General features: G+C 38.2%; 1 protein-coding gene and 1 pseudogene across 5 annotated transcripts in view; both read right to left on the reverse strand.

Annotated features, from left to right (window-relative positions):
• TTC1 (tetratricopeptide repeat domain 1) overlaps positions 1-26,304 on the reverse strand; it is a 74,941-nt gene that overhangs the window by 18,140 nt on the left and 30,497 nt on the right. For all 5 annotated transcript variants that reach the window (XM_037798886.1, XM_037798885.1, XM_037798883.1 and 2 more), the window contains exons 3-7: positions 23,368-23,428; positions 21,228-21,340; positions 15,549-15,585; positions 13,233-13,381; positions 591-645 (exon numbers count right to left, since the gene is read on the reverse strand). In XM_037798886.1, the coding sequence (XP_037654814.1) occupies positions 591-645; positions 13,233-13,381; positions 15,549-15,585; positions 21,228-21,340; positions 23,368-23,428 (415 nt within the window). The remainder of the gene's footprint in view (positions 1-590; positions 646-13,232; positions 13,382-15,548; positions 15,586-21,227; positions 21,341-23,367; positions 23,429-26,304) is intronic.
• Positions 17,465-19,243, reverse strand: LOC119505951 (annotated as a pseudogene).

The following is a 26,304-nucleotide window of genomic DNA, read 5'->3' on the forward strand; positions in this document are numbered from 1 at the left end:
ATCAGCTTTGTGATCAAAGTGATCCTTTGGGATCACAGTGATCCTTTTGGGAATCTGTTTGCATTTCTTAGATACTGATGATGCCAGAAGGCCGTACATGGCCAGGTCCAATTTATTATAAAGATTCTTCCTTTAGGCCCAAATGAAAACAATATACTAAGTGTAACTCACATGGTAGATTTACAAAATATTCACAAAGAACAAAGAAGAACATATACCAGATCTCAAGCAGGGAAACAGCAGACAGCTTATGAGAAGAATATGCTAGACAGGGCTCTGTCCAGGGGAGGGGAACTATGTTTGCATTCCTGAAGGCAGGAAAATTTTGCAAGAAAAACAAAATGGAAATTTGGTTTCTGAAAAGCTGACACCTTCTTTAAACCACATGGCTCCTTCTGGAGTTAAAACTGGCTAAGAAAAAAAATGGCTAAGAGGTCATTAGCCCAACAGTATTGCTGCTTACAACAAATAAAGAGCCCGAAGCTACCTTTGACTGTTGTCTTCTCCTGTAGTGAATAAAAATACTGATACCCCTCAGCTCAGCTTCCTAACCGTTTATAGTTAAAAGAAAGTAACGGAAGCAACCTTACCAAACATCTCTTCCTTTAGTCTTTCATTACGTTCTTCAATTTGCTTAGGTAATCTCTGAGGGAAAAAGAGAAAGAGGACTGGTAAGTAACCTTTTGGCTCTACTTCAAATCTGAGAAACACTAAAAACATAATTTGAAAGTGAGATCAGGTTAGTCATATATACCACCATTAAGTAAAGAAAAAACAAACATGTATGTTTGTGGATGAGCTGTATAAAGACGAATTGTGTTTGGTTCACTGTTAAATTTCCAGTCCTTAGCATAGCACCTAGTCCAAGGAGGCCCTCAATAAATATCTACGAGTACATATATACATGCAAAAACTATGAAAGGATACATATCAGAGGTTTAAATGGTATATTTAGGTGGTGGGATTATGGGTAATTTTTTTGCTCATCTTTATTTTCTAATCTGAAGTCCCTTATTTACGGAATCTTGTTTGTTGAGAAAGGGTCAGATTAATCTCGGATGTCCCTAAACGATCTAGCTCAGGGTTTCTCAACCTTGGCACTACTGACATTTTGGACTGGGTGATTCTTCGTTGTGGGGGGGCTGTCCAGTGCATTGTAAGATGTTTAGCAGTAGTGGTCTCTACCCACTTGATGCTGATAGTAGCCTTCCAGTTGGGACAATCAAAAATGTCTCCTGATATTGCCAAATGACCCCTGGAACCAAAAGTTTCCACAGCTGAGAACCACCAATCTAGATTAGAGTCTTCTATGGATCCTTTTAGCTCTGTAATTGGTCCCAAATACTCTTGGATCCCAGTAATAATTTGTCTATAAAAATTCAAAATAATTCAAAGTAAGATAAATTCTGCATATAACATTAAAAAAAGATGAAAAGATTTGATCGGTTACAAGGTTATCATTGGTAAGAACAATGTAAATCATGTATTCTTCTGAAGAGAGTCACATATCAAAGCTTTATACACAGACAAATCCAAACTGAGGAACATGTTACAAAATAAATGATCAGTCCTCTTTAGAAGTATCAAGGTCACCAAAGACAAAAAGACTAAGGAACTTTCATCAATAAAAAAAGACTAAGAAGATATGACAATCAACTGCAATGTAGGATCATGGATTGGGTTCTTTAACAGAAAAGCTGGTACTATATTATCAACAGCAGAAACCATAAACAATTCTATTTTATTACATATATATTAAAAAAAGACAAAACCAACCATTTTTGGTTAATTTCCAAACTCTGAATTCATGTTTGCTTTGATGTTTATCGTGTTTTTTCACAATCACCGCTTCTCTGTATGATCTTTAATAGTTTTGCCACTTAGACAAAACAAAACAAAAAAACAGAAAAGCTGGTGAAATCTGAATAAAGTCTACAGTTTAGTTACTAGTATTGTACCAATGTTAATTTCTTAGTTTTGATAATTTTATTATGGTTATGTTAGGGGAAGTTGGGTGAAATGAACTCTCTGTACTGTTTTCGTATTTTTTATGTAAGCCTGAAAATTATTTCATAATATAAAATTTAACAAAAAACCTAATATATGTGATATGATTGTGTATCAACTGGTATAGCTCAGACATGTTTAGAAATAAGAGATATCAATGACTTTCAAAGTATCCAAGGATTCTCTGGTGGGGGAGGTAATCCCTGAAGAGGAAAGATTTGGATTTACAGAAGAGGGAATAAGGCCCAGCTGGGAGTTCAAAACGCCAAGATGCCCACATGTCAAGGCCCAAAAAGCTGGCATGTGAGGCCAGAGAGAAAGCTGTCCCTACTACATTACTCGATGTGTACTGGCAGAGGGAACTACTGAAGCATTCGAGCAGGGAATGACTTCATGAAAAAAGGAGTTCAATTCTACTTACATCCATATGTTGGGTACACTGAGATGGCAGGGAGTGAACTTTTAGGTACACTACAAGTTGTGAAGTAGTGATGTTTGCAGGAAGAATGGAGAAGATTGTATGAGTTAAGAAAGTCACTTCAAATGAACCAATAAGATACAATGACAAGGTAGACCTAGAGTGGTGGGCGAGGGGGAAGAATTAAAGATATTTTCATGTTTTCAAGGACTCAGCCTAGAACACTGTACTAATGATGTTATTTGCCCAGAGAGGCAATGAAAAGGAACCAACATTTGAAAGAATTTGTGGCCAGTAAGAACTACATAGCCACCCAAGGCAGACATTTTTTTTTTTAATAAGTTAAATTCAGTTTAATTGAAATATATTCACATACCAGTCATCCATGGTATACAATCAACTGTTCATAGTACCATCATATAGTCATGCATTCATCACCACAATCTATTTCTGAACATTTTCCTTACATCAGAAAGAATCAGAGTAAGAATAAAAAATAAAAGTAAAAAAGAACACCCAAATCGTCCCTCCCATCCTACCCTATGTTTCATTTAGTTTTTATCTCCATTGTTGTACTCATCTATCCATACACTAGATGAAGGGAGTGTGAGCCACAAGGTTTTCACAATCACACTGTCACCCCTTGTAATCTATATTATTATACAACTGTCTTCAGGAGTCCAGACTACTGGGTTGGAGTTTGATAGTTTCAGGTATTTACTTCTAGCTATTCCAATACATTAAAATCTAAGAGGTGTTATCTATATAGTGCATAAGAATGTCCACCAGAGTGACCTCTCGACTCCATTTGAAATCTCTCAGCCACTTAAACTTTATTTCATTTCATTTTGCATTCCCCTTTTGGTCACGAAGATGTTCTCAATCCCACAATGCCAGGTCCAGATTCATCTCCGGGAGTCATATCCTGCGTTGCCAGGGAGATTTACACCCCTGGGAGTTGGGTCTAACGCAGTGGGGGAGGGCAGTGGGTTCACCTGCCGAGGTGGCTGAGTTAGAAAGAGAGAGAGGGCCACATCTGAGCAACAAAGAGGTACTCAGGCGGAGACTCTTAGGCACAATTATATGCAAGTTTAGCCTCTTCTTTGCAGTAACGAGCTTTGTAAGGGCAAGTCCCATGATAGAGGGTTCAGCACATCAAACCACCAGTCCTAATGTTTGTGACAACATCAGCATCAGTCCAGGTGAGGAAGTCCAACACTTCTGTACTTTCCCCCAGCTCCTCAGGGGGGTCCTGTATATATATTCTTATTCTCAAGGCAGACATTCTTAACCAGGAGGTTTGGAAATGCCCTATAATGAGACATATATTTCTATGCATACGTGGTTTTTTTCTGGGGAAAGGGTCCACTCAGCTTTCATCAGTCTCAAGAAGGTTAAGAACCACTGAAAGGTATTCAATTTTACTTTTAGATTTACAATATGGACAAAGACTGCAAAACACTCAAAGAATAGGTAGCCCATGAAAGCTCTGCAGAGACATGCAGGAGACAAAACTAACCAAAATCCCCATCTCTTCTTCATTGCTCCATCCATGTATAAGGCTTTGGTCCTAGTTCTGCTGTCTAACAACTGGCTTTGCCAGTGAGAAGCATGGGGTAAAGGTAGCTGAAGAGCAGCTTCTTGCTAACAGGGCAGGAAGGATGAGGTAAGAGATGGATAGGTTAGAAAGTGGGCCACTCATTTCTTTGCCCTACTCACTCTGGAGCAGAGGGTATTAAAATTGATAAGAGAAAAATTAAACTAGTAAGAAATTCAGTTATTTAATTAATATCCTAATTAATTCTAGGGTCAGCCCCAGGCTGATTTCCTCTTGTCTGTCAAATATGGCTTTCCAATTAGCCTCATTTGTTTTTAATGTGAACTCTAAAAATAGCTATGCTTTTTTGTAGTCTCTCTCAGTAGTCACAGATTATATTACAGCAATAGTTTTATAGACTGAAACACTGTCAAAGAAATGTAAGTAAGCTTACAGAGTGTCTGGAAAATGCCACAACCCCAAGACTGGAAGCACACCTTAGGATCATTTGGTAGGAGGAAATGTGATTCATGAATGACTGGAGAAAACGCTCCTTTGGGAGAAGGAGCATACAACCACAAGGGAGTCTTAACCTCCAAGATTCTAACTCAAGGCTCTAAAAGAAACTTGGGTAAAAAAGCAGTATTTAATATTCTAACATAAAAAAAATTATCTGAATAATTGTTATAAAACCAAAGTGGCTGAATTACCTCTGGGTGATAAAGCTAGATACTCTCTCTTTTAACTGTGAGAAGGAAAAATGATTCCAGGGAGAAAAAAATTAAGTCACAGGACTGTGGCTAAAAAAGACCCTCTCACCAGTTTTAGAAAATTCTTTTTTATTTTGGTGTCTGTTCCCTTATTTTGGTCTTTTCAAGAACAAGGCTGGCAAGCTAGTAGAAACCCCAGAAACGCTGCTCTTTTCTAAAAGCTGCATAAGTTAGCTAGTTTTTTTTTCTTTTCCCCTAAAGGAACCCTGAACACAAAAATTGGAGGTAGGCATTACTCCCATTCCATGAAGCCTCAAGGAGGAATACAATTAAGATAGTTTCAATAGAGTAAACGTCATTCAAGAATGAGCTTTGAGTTCAGACCTAAGATGTAGGAATAAAGCTGTAGGTAGCACAGGGGTAATCACTGTAAGGAATCAAAGTGGGGTATAAACATTAAATTGCACCAACTAATGGATACAGCCATGAATCTTGTGAAAGGGAAGTCTATCTGAAGTCCATCTTCCAAGAATACAGTCTATCTAGGCAAGGAAGGAGAGACCATGGTAATGGAAAGTTCCAATGGTACAAACTGCCATAGAGAAATGGTTGCAAGTCAGCCCAGTGCAGGAAAATCAGAACACTGACCTCTGAGAGAAAGAATGTGTGTGTGCGTGTGTATGTTGGGGTGGGGTGGGGTGGAGGGAGGTAAGGATAGGCAGGGGTAGCCAAAATTCCAGAGTTGTTAGTCACTAAAAAGGGGATATTAGACACTGCATTTAATTTCCTTGGGCTTTTTACACACACAGAGACAAACTTCCACTACTTCTCTGAGCATCTTTCAACTCTGTTTGGCAACTGACTAAATGGGACAATGCTGATAGGTAGTGCTGTCAATGAAGTGGGGGTTAGGAGGTAAAAGTCAGAGAAAAGTAATAAAAGAGAAAAGGGAATGATTAAAATAACAAATTTTATGTTATATATAAATGCTACCATATTTAAAAAAGAAAAAAAAAAAAAGAAAGAAAACTAAAGGGGGAGGGCAAATGAGATTTAAAAAATATCATGAAATAGGTTCTGCTTCTAGTAATGATTAGGATTCTACCAGACTGACTCATCTGAAGAAACTACTATAAAATCTGGACATAATAAAAAAGTAGCTACCTGAAGGCAATGGAGAATGACCAGAAGCAGGCAATTTTGGTGGGGAATAAGCTCTTGTAAGAAGGAAGTTGTATGGGAGTTTCCATTTTGAAGGCTTTTAGCCTGGATTCAGGCACAGTGGATATGATGCACAGGGTACTGCCCTGATGGGGAAGTCAGTTTTTTTTTGGCCTGAAGAACTATACAATGGAATTTGGGGTAACTAGGGCTACTAGAGAACATGGAGGGAGTATCAGAAGGGAAAGAGAGAGGGCACCCCCAGATTCTATCTGTATATATCTATGACTACTGTGGAATGGACTCAAAGCAGGTTAGCTAAAGACAAAAGATGTGAACTGAGACAGAAGCTGCCACCTAAGAAACAGTTTAAAGCTCAAAGTCCAGTCAAGGTAATGCCTGCTAAAGTAGAAGCAACGATACTCACTGGAAAAAATAATAGAATCCCACAGTCCTCATCATTCAATGTTCATAATGTCCGGGATGTAACCCCAAATTACCCAAAATACAAAGAACGAGGAAAATGGGACACATTCTCAAGAGAAAAGAAAATCAACTGTTACTAACCCCCAAGATGATGTTAAAGTCTGCAAAGATTTTAAAGTAGTTATTATAGCTATACCTAATGAAGTAAAACATATTCTTGCAAATGAGAAGATGAAGTTGCTAGAGAAACAGAAATAATAATAAAAAACCAAATGAAAATTCTAGAGATGAAAAATGCAATACTGGAAACAAACTTGCTGGAGGGGCTTTACAGATGAATGGAGATAAGAGAGAAAAGAATAAGTGAACTTAAAAGAAAGATCAATAGAAATTATCCAATGCAAAAAATTGATGAACAAAGCTGTGGGGGGAAAAAAAAAGAACAGAACAGAGTCATGAACTGTGCTGGTTGAAACTGTTATGGACCCCAGAAGAGCCATGACCTTTTCCTAATCTTTTTGATTGAGTGTTTCCATGGAGATGTGACTCACCCAACTGCAGGAGAGCTTTGATTACATTATTTCCATGAGGTGTGACCCCCACCCATTCAGGGCGGGTCTTGATTAGTTCACTAGAGTACTTAAGAGAACTTAAGGGCCAATACACCCTGACACTTGGAGATGCAGACAGAAAGACGTGTGAAGCCCAGAGTTTGCCCTGGAGAAGCTAAAAGAGGACCCGCAGACACTTAGAAATGCCCTGGGAGAATAAGCAAAGATGCACAGGAGCTGAGAGAGAGAAGCTAAGAGAGACAGAAGCCCAGAGACATTTTGGAGAAAGCCATTTTGAAATGCCACCCGGGAGCAAAGAACCAGGGAGATGCCGACCACATGTCTTCCCAGTTGACAGAGGTGTTCTGGACACCATTGGCCTTTCTTCAGTGAAGATACCCTCTTGTTGAAGCCTTAGTTTGGACACTTCTATGGCCTTAGAATTGTAAATTTGTAACCTGATAAATCCCCTTTATAAAAGCCAATCCATTTCTGTCACTGTGCATAATGGCAGCATTAGCAAACCGGAACATGAACCTATTAAATAAGAACTGGTCTACAGTATGTAATTGGAACTCCAGAAGGAAAAGAGAGAGAATGGGACAGAGGAAAATTGGGGTGGGTCTGGGGCATGTGGGGGAGGGAATAGGGGGAGCCCAAATTTCCTATATTTGGTGAAAGACATAAATTTATAGATATAAGATGTTCAATTGACCAGGATAAATAGGAACAAGGCCATGCCAAGGCACATCATGGTCAAACTGTTGACGGTAAAAGATAAAGAGAAAATCTTGACAGCAAGAAGAGAAAAACTACACATTATATAAAGGTAAACAACGATTAAATTAATAGCTGACTTTTCATTAGAAACAATGGAGGGCCAAAACAGAAAGGATCATTTAAAAATAAGTAACAGAAGAAAAATAAAAGCCAATGAATTCTAAATTCAGTAAAACTATTCTTCAAGAATGAAGGCGAGGAGAACCTAAGATGGTGGCTACATGAGACAGGGCAAAAAAACACCTCCACGAAAAATACGAGATAAAAGCCAGAAAGTGACCCAGAACACCAGTTCCAGCAATGCCCCAGCCGGACAAGGTCTGCTAAATCCACAGGGGCCGTGCATTTGGTGAAACCAGGAGCCTACATTCTGAAACGAGTGAGCGAGCGGGCTGAAAGTCTGGCGGCCGCACTGTGGTGTGGGGAAACTGTGGGTTGGTGTTTGGAGATGGATTAGTTCCTTTAAAAAGACAAAAACAAAAACAAAAACAAAAAAAACCTGGGAGTGGCTGTGGTTACAACAGTGAGAACCCCGTAGTGAAGCATGGCAGGAGTGGGCTGTGCCAACGTCTCGGTGTCTGGCATGGAGGATAGCCCACTGCTGATTGTCTCGGGGCCAGGGAGGGAGAGGGGAGCCAAAAGGAGAAAGAAACCACGCCCCTTGCAGCCATCTCCCCAGCAGGCGGGGGGCGCTCCTGCCCAGGACCCGATCCACAGCCCAGAGCCACGCCAAGAAACCCAGCATGATGGGGAGTGTTTCCCACAGCACCGCGCACACGCCACAATATCGGCCATGGACAGTGGCCTTTAGTGCACCCACAGTTAATTGTCCTCAAGTTGGGAAGGCAGAGCTGGGCGAAAAGGGGGAAATTAACACGCCCCATTCAGCCATCTTTACAGCAGGCTGGGAACGGCCCTGCACGGCCCAGCGGCCCAGGGCTTCCCTGGAGGGCCGGTGCGCACTTGTGACGTGGTACAGCCTTCCCACAGCAGAGGTCCTGGAAGAGCACGGCTGAGAGGGGGACCCGCTGGGAAATCCCAGGGACCCTATGTCAATACCAAGGAATTGTGGGTCAGTGGCAGAGACAATCTGTGGCAAGACTGAAATGAAGGCTTAGACTCTTTCAACAGCCTTAAATCTCTGGGAACGCCTGGGAGGTTTGATTATTAAAGTTCCCCTGCCTCCTTAACCACCCAGACACACGCCCCACATTCAGGGCAGACAGCACCAACAACACACCCAAACTTAGTGCGCCAATTGAACCCCACAAGAATCAGATCCCCACACACCACAAAGACAAAGTTGGGGAGAACTGACTTGAGGGGAATAGGTGACTCGTGGACGCCATCTGCTGGTCAGTTAGAGAAAGTGTACACCACCAAGCTGTAGATCTGACAAATTAGAGGTCGGTATTTTTTTTATATCCGGAAAGAACCCTATTAAGTAAATCAAATGCTGGGAGGCCAAAAACAACGGAAAATCTTGAAGCATATGATAAAACCGGACGATATGGGGAACCCAAACCCAAACACCCAAATCAAAAGATCAGAAGAGACACAGTACTTGGCGCAATTGGTCGAAGAGCTGAGGACAGGCAGTGGGAGTGTGGCGCAAGATATGGGGGACGTGGGGAGGAGCATGGCACAGGATGTGAAGGATGTGGAGATGACCCTGGAAGAGCATAAAGAGGAAATGGCAAGAGTAAATGAAAGAATGGAGGATCTTGTGGAAATAGAGGAAGCTGTTGAACAAATTGGGAGGACTCTGGATACTCATAGCACAGGACTGGAGGAAGCTGAACAACGACTCAGCCTCCTTGAGGACCAAAGAACGGAGAATGAGGGGGCAGAAGAGAGAATGGGGAAAAGAATCGAAGGGGTTGGGGTGGATCTCGGGGATGTGGTGGATAAAATAAAATGTCCAAATTTAAGAATCATTGGTGTCCTGGAGGGGGAGAAGGGCAGGGGCCTAGAAGGAGTGTTTGGGGAGGTTGTTGGGGAGGACTTCCCAAGCCTTCTGCACGGTGTGAATACGCAGAGCATGGATGCCCAGCGAACTCCAGATAGAATAAATCCAAATGTACCCATTCCACAACATGTTCTGATCAGACTGTTGAGTGCTGAAGGGAAGGAGAGGGTTCTGGGGGCAGCAAGAGGCAAGCAGTTCACCACATACAAGGGGAACAACAAGGGACTGGGTGGTGGCTCCTCAGTGGCCACCATGGAGGTGAGAGGGCAGTGGCAGGACATGTTCGAAATTCTGAGAGAGAAGGATTTCCAAACAAGAATGCTTTGTCCAGCAAAACTCTCCTTCAAATTTGAGGGAGAGCTTGAATTTTTCACAGACAAACAAATGCTGAGAGATTTTGCTAATAAAAGACCTGCCCTACTTCAGATACTAAAGGGAGCCCTACCGACAGAGAAACAAAGAAAGGAGAGAGAGAGAGAGAGAAATTTAACAGACATATATAGATCATTACATCCCAAATCATCAGGACACACATTCTTCTATAGTGATCATGGATCTTTCCCCAGAATAGACCATATGCTGGGACAAAAAACAAGCCTCAATAAATTAAAAAAAAAAACTGAATTTATTCAAAGCACATTCTCTGACAACAATGGAATACAAATAGAAGTCAATAACCATCAGAGACTTAGAAAATTCACAAACAACTGGAGGGTAAAAATGAGGGGGAGATGAAAACATTCCTGGATAATCAAAAGCTGAGGGACTTTATCACCACTAGATCAGTCCTATAAGACTGTTAAAGGGAATTGAGCAGGCTGAAAGGAAGGGACACTAAACAATTGACTGAAACCACATGAAGAAATAAAGATTTCCAGTAAAGATCACATGGTAAATATAAATACCAGTACTACTGTATTTTTGATTTGTAACTCCACTATTTACTTCTTACAGGATCTAAAATACATAAACTGTAATGATAAATCAGTGGTTTTGGACTCAATGTAAAATATGTCATTTTTGACAAGAACTACATAAAGGTGGGGGAATGGAGGAGTATAGGAACATAGTTTACGTGTCCTATTGAAGTTAAGTTGGTATCAAAGAAAAACAAGATTATTATCGATTTAAGAGGTTAAATTTAAGACCCACAGTAAACACAAAGTATCAGAGAATATGACCATAGAGATTAGGGGTAGAGTATGGGTTGTGAGAAGTGGGGGAAGGGGCAATGGGGAGTTAAGAAATGAGTGTAGGGTTTCTGTTTGGGGTGAAGCGAAATTTCTAGTAATGGATGGTGGGAAGGTGATAGCACTGCAACATTCTAAATGTGATTAATCCCCCTAACTGAATGCTAGGGAGAGGTTGGAATGGGAAGATTTAGGCTGTATGTATGTTTCCACAATTGGAAAAAAAAAAAAAAAAAGACAGCCTAAACAGATAACAATTAAATGCCAAGGATGATACTGGATGGGATCTGAGGATGGAGGAGAGGAGGCTCAAAGGGACATAGTTGGGACAAAAGAAAGAAAAAAAGGGAAATACAGAATGTAAGCTTTGTATCAGTGTTGCATTTCTTGAACTGCTTAGCCGTGCTTAATGAAAAGAATATTCTTGTTCATGGGAAATGTATCTGTGAATTATAATGTTTGTTCAAGGATGCGTGCAGCTTGCTCTCATATGTTCAGAAGACAGAGCAATAGATGATGGATGATAGGAAGGGAGGGAGGGAAGGAGGGAAAGAAATGGCAGTGTGACATGATGTTAAAGTTGGTGGATCGGGGTATTGGAGGAGGGGGGTCGGGGTATGCTGGAGTTCTGTGTATGGGGTTTGTATTGTTTTTGCAACTCTTCCTGTAAGTTTGAATTTATTTCAAAATAAAATTGGACAAAAAAAAAAAAAAAGAATGAAGACAAAATATAGTCATTTTCCCATAAAAAGAAACCAAGAGAATTCATCACTAGTGCATCCACACTACAAGAAATGATAAAGGAGTCTGTTCAGGTCAAAGTGAAATTGTATCAAACGGAAATCTGGATGCTCAGAAAGGAATGAAGAGCACTGGAAGTGGTAAATATCTGAGTAAATACAAAAGAACTTTTTTGTTGTTGCTTTGTTTCTCTTAATTTCTTTTATAATATATGTGATTAAAATAAAAATTACTAACATTGTCTTGTGGGTTTATGATGTACATAGATATAATACAACTACAGCACAAAGTGCCCCCTTTTGCAGAAGGCTTAAAACTAATTTGGCAAGGATGAAGGCTACCAAGAATTTAGCCAAATTTTCAAGAACTCTATTCCCTTTTCTTGTAAGAAATTTAAGCTAATCCTACCACCAGAGATATGTTTGGAAGTCTGACAAAGGATTAGAATTAATTTCAAACTGTTTATGTATTTTAATTACTCAAATAATTGTCTCCCATTATTCCATTTCTGCATAAATAAAAGATCTATTATACCTGAAGTGTGTAAAAAAAAAAAAAAGTCACAGTAGATATTAACGCAGGGAGATCAATCAACATTTCCCGGGTTTATTCCATGGAATAATAGTCCTACGAAATAAGTGAGAAATCCTGTGTATCAGGGGCTCAAATGCCCTCATGGACCAGACAGAAAAGGTAAATGGGTACGGGATATAGCATAAGGCAACAGGGGGCAGTGAGGTCAGTGATGGAACTGGAGAGCTCCAGCTGAATGCCAACATGCAGGAGTTCAAGGAGGATACAGTGTGTCTGGATCTTCCTATTTTCAAGAGCAGATATAGGTTTTTATATAGTAAAATCTTGCAGTTTTTAATGTTGACAATTGGCCTTAAAAAAAAAAAAAAAAGTTTGGTCCAAATAAAACATGTTTGTAGCCTACCCTGGCCTGGCTGCTGGTTTGCAATCTCTGCTGCATACTGGAAATTTATGATGTACCTCTTTATCCTAAAAGCTCTTTGAAGAGTCTGGCAGTGAAGAAACCCATTAAAGCCAGTTTTCTCAAACTTACTTGAACATCCACTACTTTGGGGCAATAACACATACACATTTAATTCCGTAGCACATACTTTAGCATTAATATTTGCTCTGTGCATTAGAGATAATCAAGAGTGGTGACAAAGGCAAAAGAACAAATCTGGACTTATTTTTAAAGGGGAAAAAATCAAGAGCATTTACCTAATTTACAACTGAGATAAAAATAATTTTAAGGTGTAGTATAAAATGATTGGTAGAGCCAAGGATAAGAATAAGAGCCATTTTAAGAAAGATAGGTTAGTTTGGGAGATAACTGAAAATGTGTTGGGCATATGACAGAATAGAAACCTGGTGACTGGATAATGAAAAAGATGGAGAGAAAATCAGAATTTATTACCTATGATATTAAGAATTATACTAAGTTTAGACTAAACTATATAAGTCCAGTGGACTACATTTCTCTAAAACAAAGTCAATGCTAGACCTCAAAAGTTTATAGATACTACTTTTTAGGATGGAGATTAAATGTTACATGGTCACAATGGGTCTGTGGCCATCACTTCAAAGTTTTATCACCTATATTTTAATAGGATCCTTGACAGCATGGAAATGAAATTTATTTATATCCCAAAGGATTATTTAAGATTCACCAAGTAGCAACAAAGGGACTAGAAGAAAAAAACAGTAAAAATAAAATAGCCCGGTTTTACCATACAAGCTTCTCGTGCTTGATGTACTGATGGATCTTTTTCTAATATAGATTTATAGTCTTCCAAAGCTTCATCTAGCTTGTCCGTTTTCTCGTACAATTCTGCTCTCCTCAACAGCGCCCTGATGTAGCTGGGGTTTAAATGGATTGCTGTAGAACAAGAATAGAGAAATGTTACCATGAAGAATAAAGGCCAATACACCTTTGGCTATATCAAGTTTCATCATCAACCATCCCCCAAGGGCTTGAAAGGAAGAGTCATCTATCAAGGCATATATTTAGGATTGGCAAAATGTTTCTGTAAAGAGTAAGATAGGAAATAATACTTTAGGCTTTGTGGGCTGTACTGCCTCTTGCAACTTCTCAACTTTGCTATTGGAGAGTGGAAGCAGTCACAGGCAATACATAAACAAAGAACTGTCTCTGTGTTCCAATAAAACTTTATGGATGCTGAAATTTGCATTTCACATAATAGTCATGTCATAAAATATTATTCTTCTTTTGACTTTTCCCCCAACCATTAAAAAATATAAAAGCCATTCTTAGCTCATGAGCTGTACAAAAACAGGTGGAGGGCTGAATACGTCCTGGGGGGGTGTAGTCTGCCAACCCCCAAGCCCTCACGTCCTGACCTTTACCTACTGTCCTTCACCCAATCCAGAACAGGCCAGAATATACAGCAGTGCACAATGAAAGAAAGAATCTGAAGATATAAATCACAGAGCTGAAGGGAAGCAGTTTGGTAGCAGCCTCTGTTATCATTCTCTTTTTTTCCCTAGGCTCTGACTACTGAGGTTACATTTCTAGCTAAACTTTTATTGTTTATTTAACCTCCTCACCCCACATCCCAGCACTGTTAGGTCACTGGAGTATAATATCCTTTTCTTTATCCAGCAATATTCACTGTTCTAAAATCCTTTGCCTGTTTTTTTTTTTTATACCTTTTATTGAGCTATGTTCACATACCATGCAGTCATACAAAAAAAAGTGTACATTCAATTGTTATAGTACTGTTATATAGCTATGCATTCATCATCAAAATTAATTTTTTACATTTCTTTGCCTGTGTTTTGATTAAAATATTCCACATTTCTCCTATTCCCTTCTGAGCTATTCTATTTGTTAGAAAGCAATGTAATGGCTCTAGAACATTCTTTCTCTTCTCATCACATGCTCTTAATTCACGCTTTTAGTAAATATTTATTTAGTACCTAATATGTGTATCTAATATAGTATATTATTCTGAGGATACAGTGGTAAACAAGCAAGGTCCCTGTTCTCATGAAAATATATACTATTCTAGTTTAAAAGAGTAGACAGCATACTGATGAACAATTTCAGATAGTGACAGTGCTATGAAGAAAAACTTGATAAAGAAAGATAATGTAATTGCAAGTAAAGGAGAGTGACGTAACTTCAGAGTGGTCAGAAAACAGTAACAGAGAAGGTGCCAAACTAATTAATGCAAAGGAAAAAAAAACCAAACAAACAGAAGAGGGAATTCAGGTTTAAGGTGACAGAGGAACTAAATAGCATATAAGGTCCTTTCCAACTGCAGGATTCTCTCAGAGAATATTGTCCAGAGACGGAAAAAATACAAAAACAGTAAGTAACTAGAAAGAGTAAGAAGAGCAGTAAGAGGCAAGGAAAAGTGATTATGTGTCTTCTCCACACCAAGTTGGTTAAAAGACAAGACAGCTGTCTGGCCTGTCAAGAAATTTTTCAAAAAACAAAAAACAAAAATGGTGATCTCATGTCTGGGTATGTCTCCATATAAGAGGTGAGATGAAAAGACCTTATTGGAACTCAAATATCAGATAACAAAGGCTCAATTCCGTTTTAGAACCAGAAAGGGTAATTAAAACAATAGGAAGCAGGTTTGGAAGAATTATTACATCTAGTTTGGAAGAGACTAGCGTTCACAAACAGATACACTGTCCCTCACCACAGCTGCCCTTTCCCCCCCACCCCCACCCACAAACACACAGAGATCCAGATGCCCTAACAGGAGCTAAGATCTCTGATTTGAATCTCAAAGTAAAGTAATTCAGAGACCACAGGAAGTTAATTCCATTTCATGAGTGTCTGTTGCCAAAGCAGCTTTGAATTTTCCCTCAGGTATTTACTAATATAGGAGAAACAGACTGAACTATTGATTCAAAAGCATGCTTTCACTAAGATGATTACTATACAATATCTCTGAAAATACTGAAATATAAAAAGCCTCTTCTTTAAAGGCGCAGAGGACGGATACACATGTGTAAGTGCACACCTGATCAAAAGTCTCTGTCTAGCACAGGTAATGAAAAGGTTGTACCTTTGCTGCAGTCACTGATGGCCAACTCTTTCTTGTCCTAAAAAGAAATACAACATTAATATGCATCACTCCAGTTCTACCTTAATGGTCCAAAGGATGCATGCAGAACACTCTTCAAAGAAATCACATGAAAACTTGCATATCTCTTCTAAGCTAGAATTCAAGATTACCATGCAGACAGCTCTGACTTGAAAGCCTCCTGGTAACTAATTATTCAAGTAGCTTCTTTCCTAAAATGTCTTTCAAGATTGTTGTAATTGACCTATTCTATTTAGAAGACATATTAGAATGCTGACACATTTAGAAAACCTTGGGATCAATAAACAGGACAAATGACTGAAATGAATAACTGAATTAACTACCCTCTTTTTTGACTGTTGTTATACTATCACACCCAAGGTGGTATATTCCAGAAAGCATACAGATGGTCCATTAACAGACACACATAGGTGTGGTTTGCCACACAGCCTCAGTTATAAACTTTAATTTATAACAATTGATGAAACAAAAAGATAGAACAATTCACCAAATAAAATACCTACTAAAGAATTTAACTTGCTGAACCTAGAAGCACAACACAGTGTAAAAAACACTAGATGTCAAAAGAACTGGATTCTAGTCCCAGCTCTGACATTAACCACCTGTTAACTTTGGCTAAGTCACTTGCCTTCTCTAGGGCTCAGTTTTTCATCTAAAATACAAGCAGACTGAACTGGATGCTATGTAAGATGTCTTCCAGCCCTAAAATGTCTATTTCCTCCAAATTAGAAGTTTTTTTGCATTACAGAGACAATTTAATTCAAGTAAGTGTGTTCATACTCTCATAATGCCTACCTGTAGCAAATACTAAATGTTTTGCAGAATGTTTTAGAGCAATGTGTACCAACTTGTGCTTCAGGACTCAATCAAAAACTGTTTCAGGGTCAGTCTAGGAAACACTAACTATACCATATCTCTTCCAATGTTCATTATACTAATTCACATATTAGAAGCTCTAAGAAATCCTGTAGTAAAGAAATCTGTATAACTCTGTATAGGTCAATATTTCTCAAGCTTATCAGATTTCCATAAATCTAAGACACATGTTTTCATATTTTAAAGTTTCTGGAATAGAAATACATCTTTATAATTCCTGTGTACAATTGCTGCATTGGTATTTCTTTGTGTCCCAAGAAGTTATTAATAAGTTGCAGTGTACCTTATCATCAATTGGCCTCTTCAGATCAAGAAATTATGCTATTTCACTGCAGAATCCTTTGTGTGCTCAATTATTAACATGTCAAGGGATCTAGGTGTTGACCATGGCTTAGAGTGGTAGTCTCCAAAGTGGGGTGTGTGAAAAAAAAATTAGAACTTAGAACTTATTTACCACATGACAGATATTTCGGAATAAATATATATACATATTTTCCATATATGTAACATATAGGTAGTAGTTCTAAAAAAATTGGAGCCTATTCTTTTAGGAATTTGTCTGCTTCTGTGTAATGCGGCCCCAAGCTGGCCTCCACCTGACTCGTTTGCCTTCTCTTTCTCCAGATATGAAATGTAAAGCTTGGTGATGGGCATTTGTTTAGGAATACTGAGACTACATCCTGCCTTTCAGAAATTCTACTTCTTAAAGCAGTTAACTCATTATTTCCTTGAAAATCAGAATATGCCCCTTAAATAGCTCTAGGGCATTACAATCCTGGAAGTTTTTAACTGATTTTAGAATCTTCTTAAAAGTATTAAAGAGTATTACCCAAGCTTTGACATTTTGTGAAGAGAAAATGAGAAGCCATTTTCAGGAAAGGCTTTCTAATTCTTCCAAAAGCCTAATGTTAGTCAAATGGATTGTTTTCACATTTTCTAGAAGCTGTACCAAATGAGGATTATGTTTTTCCTTGTTAGAGCTAATATTGTATTAGCCCAGCTATTGTGTAGAACATCCACAACCTCTTCTCATTATGAAAGCAATGGAGAAAATGACTGGGGCTGAGATTCTTCCCCAGTAAGATCTTTGGGTATAAACCTGGTGTTTACCACTCTGAGATCAGAAAGTTATTTTATAAGGATCCCACCAGCATAAGAATTTTTTTGTGTGTGTGAACAAAAATTTATTTCCTAAATGTACTTAATTAGAGCTGATATATGACAGAACTTTTACAAGAACATTTAGAGTTGTGTCAACCTAAAAATGAAAACTGTGGTTATAATTAGTTAAGTGCAAATCACTGCAACAAGGTAAAAATACATACAATACTCTAGACAGGCCCTCTTCTATATGAAGATAGATTAGGTCTGGGGATTTAACAGCAAGTGAATTTGTAAGTATTTTACTTCTGAGTAAATGGGACACAGTAAGGATATAAAAAGGAGACATATTGTATAAAGTTCTTTGTCAGTCACATTCTCTGAAGTCTTAACATGAAGAATCAATAATGTTTATATACACGTATTGAAAAAAGTTAAACATTAAGCCTTTGTAAGTGGTAATCGAGTTTTAAAATGCTTAAGACAGTCTGTGGCATGCTTTCCTAGCTCTTTTCTGGGTACTCTCAATTTGTAGAAATGGATCCTCAAAGAAGTTGTCAGTAATGACAAAAAGTAAATTTTAGAAAATTTAGTGAGACTAAGTATATAATATTCAAAAAATTAATATTTTCAATCTGCCAAGTTAAAATGTTGGAATTCCATTTCTCCATTAACAGCTAACTGATAGCATCATCACCAATGGAAAGGAACCAACTATTATTTTACATGATTGTATAACTATAAATGAGCCCAATTTTTTGTTTTCTGTCAGACTATACAACCTGGGTTCCAAGTTAAAATATTTCCTTGAATATCCTAAACATATATTCTGTAAAAGGTTTAAGGTTCTGGACAGTGAACAAACATTGTGTGGATGTTCCAAGCTGTGGCATCTTTGGTCTTACACTGAATGTTATTATTTCAGTCTCATAAAATTCTTAATATTTTGAGTTGATCCATGACAATTTTAAGATACTAGATACTTCCTCTGAGTTGGTGACTGATAAATATGTGGTGGATTATAGTTTACTATATCTATTGGATCAAAATTGATATGATCTGATGTAACCTTCCCAAGGGCGTTCTCTGTTCTACCCAGACTTCAATACTGACAAAATACACAGGAGAATAATCAACAGTGCATGAATTGGGGTGCCACGTTTTGTTTTACGGTCAGCAAACTTTTCTACTGCCCATTTAGATTTTAAAGTGAAGTTTGTTTTCTGGTGTATTTCCCTTCCAGGACCCCACTGACACACCATTTTCTTCCCCTCATTTATAATGCAACTCAACTTTTTAGGTTTTTCTGGAGGCAAGCCTGAAATGACTGATTCCATAAATATTCTGCTCAATTGATCCAACTGCTAAAATGTTGCAAGCGAGATGAGTACTTAATGAAGACGTATCTGAAAGGTGACACTGGATGCTGTTCTGTTTATGACAATATATTGTTCCTTAGGAACAGTAACATGGTTTGTTTTGCAGAAAATGTAATTCGCATTTCCACAAAAAATAATCCATCGATTTTTCCTTTAGCACACAAACTGCTGTAAAATTTGAACCAAGTTGTACAACTGGCGATTCAGGGCTGGTATTACCACATGGATCTAAAAGTTCACCTATTGTGAGTTGAGGAAAATAAACAAGGTTTACACTATCCAAGTTGGCAAAGTCAACATCATGCCTAGATATTTTTCATTTGTTTCTCATTTCTCAAGATCATCATGTTTGACTGCTGAAGTCTAGTTCTTGAAACTTTTTCATGTATCTTGCCCCTTTTTTTGATTGTTTCACACAGGAAGGTAAATCTGGTCTCTGTCACTTCACCTCAGGTCACAGTGCTTGAATCCTTTGCATCTACACAGTGCATGCCCCCTTGGTGCCCGGCTGCGCCAAACTATCAGCCGTAGAAGTGTGGACCCTGGCTTCCCAGCATAAGACATTGAAAACACAGTCAAATGAAATAATCATGCTAGGTTCCAAATTTTTATAATGGTGTTCTTTGAGCCTTAGTTGTCAACTAAAGAGGACTTCCCGGGACACAAAAATCTACGGTAGCTAGCGATACCTCAAAAGGAAATTTTTAAGTTTATGTGTATGTTTCCAGAGGCAGGTTACATAGCTTTCAACAAATTCTTAAAGGGATTTATGCCTCTTCTCCTACAAAAGCAGGAACTACTGATCTAACTACTCTCCTCAGTCATAAAGGAACATTCTTTTGAGTTCTTCTCCTCAGATGTGATAGACAAAATACTTAAGAGACCATAAATTTTCCTAACTTGAGGACTAAACTATTATCCCAGTCTAGCCTTAGCAATATTACTAACTTGGCAATTACTCCCCCAAGAGCCAAACAGTGTATGTTCTCTGACATTTAAGGTATTCTTGATCCCATTTCACAGTGACAATTTCCAGTCAGACAATGTGGAAAGATGGAGAAGCAAAGATCAGAATTTCCCAGCTAAATGTAAAAATGCTTAGAGGTGAATTCTGATGTGGTAGACTTCACAAGTGATTACTGCTTAAATAAACTTAAAAAAATTTATTTTCTCCAATAAACATGTCTATTTGTATACTCTATAAAATAACTTCTTCTCTCATGTCACATGAATCTCTCCAAAAACATTTCAACTTGAAAACTGAAACAAATAATAAGTATATATGTTTAGGTTAAAAAAACAAACAAAACCCTTTTTACATGTCCAAGCATTCAAGTGTCATCTCCCTCCTCCACTTTTTTAAAACCTGGCTACCCAAAGTGACTTTGGTAGAGGCACTAGAGAATTTCAGGCAACATCAAAGACAAAGTGACATAGGTACCTGACCTAAACAAAAGAAAACACCACCTCACCCAATCTTGAGCTTCATGATTGCTTAAAGGTACCTTAAATAAGTTAAATAACCCATCGTTTGCACTTTGGATGTAAGCAGCCACAGTTAAATAAGTGTTTTTGTTTGTTTGTTTGTTTGCTTTGCTTTTTAAAAACTCTCATCACTTCAACCCAGTGAGAATTACTATGCTCATAAATAAGAAAATCAGACAAATATACAACAAATCTAACTGTAATACCTTCATGATATAAAATAAATATATTGGTATTGTCATTTATTCTGCACTTGCTCTGCTATCCCATGTTCTCAAACCTTCGGATACAGAAAGAGATCTTGAACTTTCCCTGATATCTATTTTACATTTTATAGGATACTTCTCATCTCAGCAACTGGGCATTTCTCTCAGGGTCCATACTTTCAACGGAAAATTGAGAATCTTAGGAACAAGCACCTTTATTTAAGTCCAGAATTTTAACCAGTGTTTCCATCTGCCTTTCAGTCTTTACTTGGAATTCCAGAGGCCTAAAATAAGCAGTAGCAGCTATTCTAGGACATGCACTACTTGGCTCTTTGCTTCATTAACCTGCCATAGTTTAGTGGAAACTTTGCCAGCCTTCCTTCCATGAACTTATTCACTTATGTCTTTGAATTTAACAGTAATCTAACTCAAGTATTTAAAAATATTCTTCTATCCACCCCATGCCATTTATATCAGGGGAACATATGAGCAGGAAAAGGGAGGCAGCAACTTTTAGCCCCTGAGCTAATTTTTGGAGAGAAGTTACCCTACAAAACACTGTTTCTTAAAAAGAAAAGATCAAAGATACATACCTGTTTCATCCTTGCAGCAGCTCTATTTGAAAACAGAATAGACCTGTCTTTTTGGAAGCAGGATGGGCATGTCTGAAGGGCTTGACCATAAGAACGTTCGGCTTCTATATAATCTAAGGATTATAAAGGACAGGTCAGTATGACTTTATTTCTGATTCTACTGTATTCCATAGATCTTGAGAATGCACAGATTTCCATTCACAGGTTTTAAATAAAAAAGATACCACCTATTAAGTTGGGGCAGTAAAACCATTTTTTCCTGCCCTTTCTCTTTAAAGACACAGTGCTTGCTTGTGACAATCTAACCAGGCTGCCTGGTAAAGTGGTACTAGAACACACTGTCAGAGAATAGACCTCCATGCTCAAAATTCCTATAACACCTTACGTTTTGCTTTTGAGGCAGGATAGAACAGAGCATCAAGACTGTGGCCCCTGGTCTTCTATTCAGCTTCAAAAGAATTAACACAAACCTGCGAAGCTTCAACTGCAGACTTCATGGAGCCAAAATTTCCCCTAAAAGCTCTGAAGCCTCCCAAAACCATAAACACTTGTAAAATCATGGGCCCAAAGCAAATTCTGTTAATAACAAAAAGCATGGGGTCATAAAGGTTGTTGAACATCGGCCCAAAGACAAATTTCAGACAAATTTGCCCAAATACAAATTTCAGACAAAGACAAAGGGCAGGTCACAAGTTCTGAGAACCTGTTAGCTATCTCCTGCTAGAACAAAGGAGACATCTAGTCAATGTAAAATATGGTTAAAATAAACATCTTAAGCTCCTAGTGTTCAAAGGTTACTATGGGCACCTGCCACCACCAAAACTTTCCCATATAACAAGGCAACCCACTCCCACTCAGTGCATGCTTCTCCCTGAACATGCTCACATTATCTCTTTAACGTGTTCTCTTTCTTTTTTCCTTTAATAAACTTTACTACTTATTTCTACTGGCCCCTGTCATCTCTGAATTCTTTCTGCAGTGAGAGTCTCAAACATAGAATGGGGTTCTGCCTGTCATGTTGCCAGCAGGGCACTGGTGACACTTTCATTTGGTAAGGAGTTTTGAAAGGAGGTTAGGGAACAGGACAGAAGAAAGAGACTAAAGTCTGGGATAAAGAAAAAAATTCTACATATATATTTTCATTAAAGATATTGTACTTTCATATAGTTAACTTGGCTAAAAGCTAAATCATATCCATAAAATGCTTGGAGACAGATTTTATGGAGCTAACATCAACAATGTAAAAATCAATAGTTGACCAAAGACCTTAAAAAAGAAAAATGGTAATAAATTTATATATTCATTGCCACATGCAGAATTACAGTCAGAGGATTAAGAGAAAATGCCTATACAATTCCTTCCTGAGGTCTGGAATACTGAAATCTAAAATACAAAGAGAACGGCTTATAAAAATTAAAACTATTAGTTCTATTAGAAAAAAAGAAGTGATGATAGTTAAGCCAGGATATAAACAAACAATTTTAAAACACTAAAATAAGTAGGGGAAAATGCTAACACGCCTGGATTTCTGAAGTGTGTATCCTTTGAGATTTGACAGAAAGCTGTTGTAAGGTCAAAAAACTCTCCAAATTATCACTGGCAATCAACTTTTTCATAAGCAAATATAGGAAATGCAGAAGGCTATGAAAAACATCTGTCTCTCTAAAGCATGCAAAGAAAAAGGTACATGGAAAAGCAACCAGAGCACAAACAAAAAAATCCTTCCCTAGGCCATGCTGGAGGGGTCAGGCCTGTTTTTACAGCACTGTGGCAAATGAGGAATAGCAATGTGGCAAACAGCCTTTTAACATTCAAGGTTAAAGTTTTTCAAAGCAATAGCTAAAGACACACACACACACACACACACACACACACACACACACACACACACGCCTTCCATTTCTGGATTAACAGTGGATTACAGAAAAGAAAAACTATGCCCATGGCAAGAAACATGTGGTAATTGATCACAGTCAGCTGAGAACATTGTGGACCCGGTAAAAAAAACAAATTTCCAACGTGGTTGGAAGCAACACAATTGTTGGCAGTTTAGGCTTGTTCTTTGGCATCTCTTCACAGACTCTAAAAAAGAATGAGGAGTCAAGATGACCAGACATTAGTGCTGAAACAAGGATCTCACCTCCTTTTTTAAATTGTTCATTTCCTTCTTCCTTTAGTCTAGTGCTCTCTTCTCTTCTTTTCTGAAAGAGATCAGGGAATTATATAATTTCTCACAAAATTATAATAAGTGAACAGAAGTCAGCTTTCTTTACATCTAGGCTATTTAATAGACTTTTTTTTTTTTTATTTCAGTTTCATTGAGATATATTCATATACCATACAATCATCCATGGTGTACAATCAACTGTTCACAGTACCATCTTATATTGTGCATTCATCACCCCAATCTATTTCTGAACATTTTCCATACACCAGAAAGAATCAGAATCAGAACAAAAAACAAAAAAATAAAAAAAGAACACCCAAATCACCCCCCACCCCCACCCCATCCCACTCTATTTTTCATTTGGGTTTTGTCCCCATTTTTCTACTCATCCATCCATACACTGGATAAAGAGAGTACGATCCACAGGGTTTTCACAATCACACCATCACCCCTTGTAAGCTACATTGTTATACAATCGTCTTCCAGAGTCAAGGCTACTGGGTTGGAGTCTGGTAGATTCAGGTATTTACTGCTGGCTATTCTAATATATTAAAACCTAAAAAGAGTTATCTATATAGTGCGTAAGAATGTCCACCAGAGTGACCTCTCGACTCCATTTGGAATCTCTCAGCCACCAAAGCTTTATTTTGTTTCATTTCGCATCCCCCTTTTGGTCAAGAAGATGTTCTCAATCCCACAATGCCAGGTCCAGAATCATCCCCAGGAGTCATATCCTGTGAGCAACTAGACTGTTGAGAACCAGTTCAGTTTTACTTTTATCTCAAACAGAGAGAAAAATGCATGACCATCTGGCTAATCATCAATTGCACTCTTGATGCTTAACACAAAACTTAAGTGTACTGGTACGCCCTTTGCTTTCTATGTTTTAATCTTTTGCATGTAATGGCAATTCAGATACCGTTTAATTCATACTGACTTAAAATGAAACTAAACCACATATGCACTGGTGTGTTCAACCTTGTAAATTCAAATTCTGGCTCTACCACTTGTTAGTTACATGACCTTGGTCAAGTTCCAGGATCGTTCTAAGCCTTAGTTTCTTCATAAAAGCAAGAAAGCAAACCAACAAAACCCCCCAAATCCACAAAGCTTTAACAGTACCACTTCCTATGGCTGTTTGACAGACCTATGTGATAATGTATGCAGTTACCAATACAGTGCTTGGCAAATAAGGGCTCAATAAATGTAGCTACTGTTTTTCTGAAAATAAGTAATTTTATACTTACGTAGCTACAACTGTGCTTTGTGTCATGAAGGAGGCATATAGTATGCTGTGTGAGTACATTACAGGGAACCAGCCTAGTCTGCAGGGGCAGGTAGGTGAGCTATTCACAGACTAACCAGGAGAAATTGAAGAAATCTAGATAAATAGATCTTTTCCTAGCTTCTTGTAACAACTCTGAAATTTATACAGATGGCAAAACACCCGTCAAATTCAAAGGCAGAGCAAAATGTTATCCTGCAAAGCAAAGATGACGTGCTGAGTCCGTGTGAGTTTTCATTCATGAACATCTTAACAACATGGCTGGCACAAGGAGCACTGGCACCTTATGACAGCACCTTTTTACAAGGAACCCCTCAAATCTCTCCCTTTGTTCTTCAAGTTTATGACTAAATAAGAACTTTAAAGGGAAGAAATGTAGTTAACAAGGTACTTTAGGCACAAGAGGAGCCTGGAGACTAAACAATTTGTACTCTTAAAATTAGGGACTTAAGTAAAAATATTATGTCTCTGGAGAAGATTTGTAAATATTCTACTGATGAGACCAGGGTGCTTCCCACATGCCTTATTATATTCTGGATAGAACAAAGTACTTGACAAGTCTCAATAAAGAACCCAAAAGGTACTTATAAACTGAATCTGATTTTTACAGTGTCTACTATGTGCCAGATACAGAGCAGATGCAATAATAATTCATTTTAAGATAGGATATATCTGAGGAAGGGCTATTCTAAAGGAATATGAAAAAATAAATAAAATGGGAGGGGGATCAAAACATAAGATATAGCCATAGTTGCATGGATTGTAATGTTCTTTATTGTACTGGTTGGGATTTTCAGATGCAAGCCAAAAAAGGGGGAGCATGGGGCGGGGGGAGACTTATTGGCAAGGTACTGGGGGTTCACAGAATCAGTGGGAGACTTAAGAATAGGCTTAGAAAACTGGTAGAAGTTAAGCAGCTCTGTTAAGTCAAGAAGGAGAAAGCATAACGTCTTAAAGTCTGGTCTGGCCAGGACCAGCTGCAATAATAACAAATTCTAACCATTCCTTTTTCTTTACCTCACTTGATCCAGGTTCAAAGTCTTGGTGGGAAGCAACCAATAAGCCAAGCCTAGATCACATGCCTTGGCTGACAGAGAATGGAGGGAGGGATGTGGTGGACTGTCATGCAACAAGATTACAACACAGTAGAGAATTTCCCAAAATAGGAAGGGGGGTTGGATGCTGGAAAGCCAAGAAAACTCCATAACAAATCTAGTTAAGTTATTTAAAAAAAAAAATTCCTTAGACAGGGCAATTCAAATTCCTAGAGCTTAATGTCCATCCTTTAAGAACTTTCAATTTTCTTGGATTTAACTCTAGCTACTTTCTGATCCAAAATCTGTTCTCTGGAGCCAACTCATCTGGAATGTTCTATGATCCGAGATGAATCACTCAGATTGCCAGATCAGGTTCTTGTGAATTTCATGTTTTATTTTAATCCAATCATTCTTTGGTAAATTTATAACCAGTCCCTAACAGGCAAAGCCTAGACTCAATATACATCCAGCAAGGAATTACTGATGAGGCCCAGTCAGATAAAAGCTCCTGTTGTCTCTATAATAAGGGAACTAAAAGTTGAACTAGCAAAGAGAAGGGCTCTAAAACACATTCCTGAGGCCAATTAT

This window comes from Choloepus didactylus, chromosome 11, assembly GCF_015220235.1.
Source record: "Choloepus didactylus isolate mChoDid1 chromosome 11, mChoDid1.pri, whole genome shotgun sequence".
Classification (NCBI taxonomy): domain Eukaryota; kingdom Metazoa; phylum Chordata; class Mammalia; order Pilosa; family Megalonychidae; genus Choloepus; species Choloepus didactylus.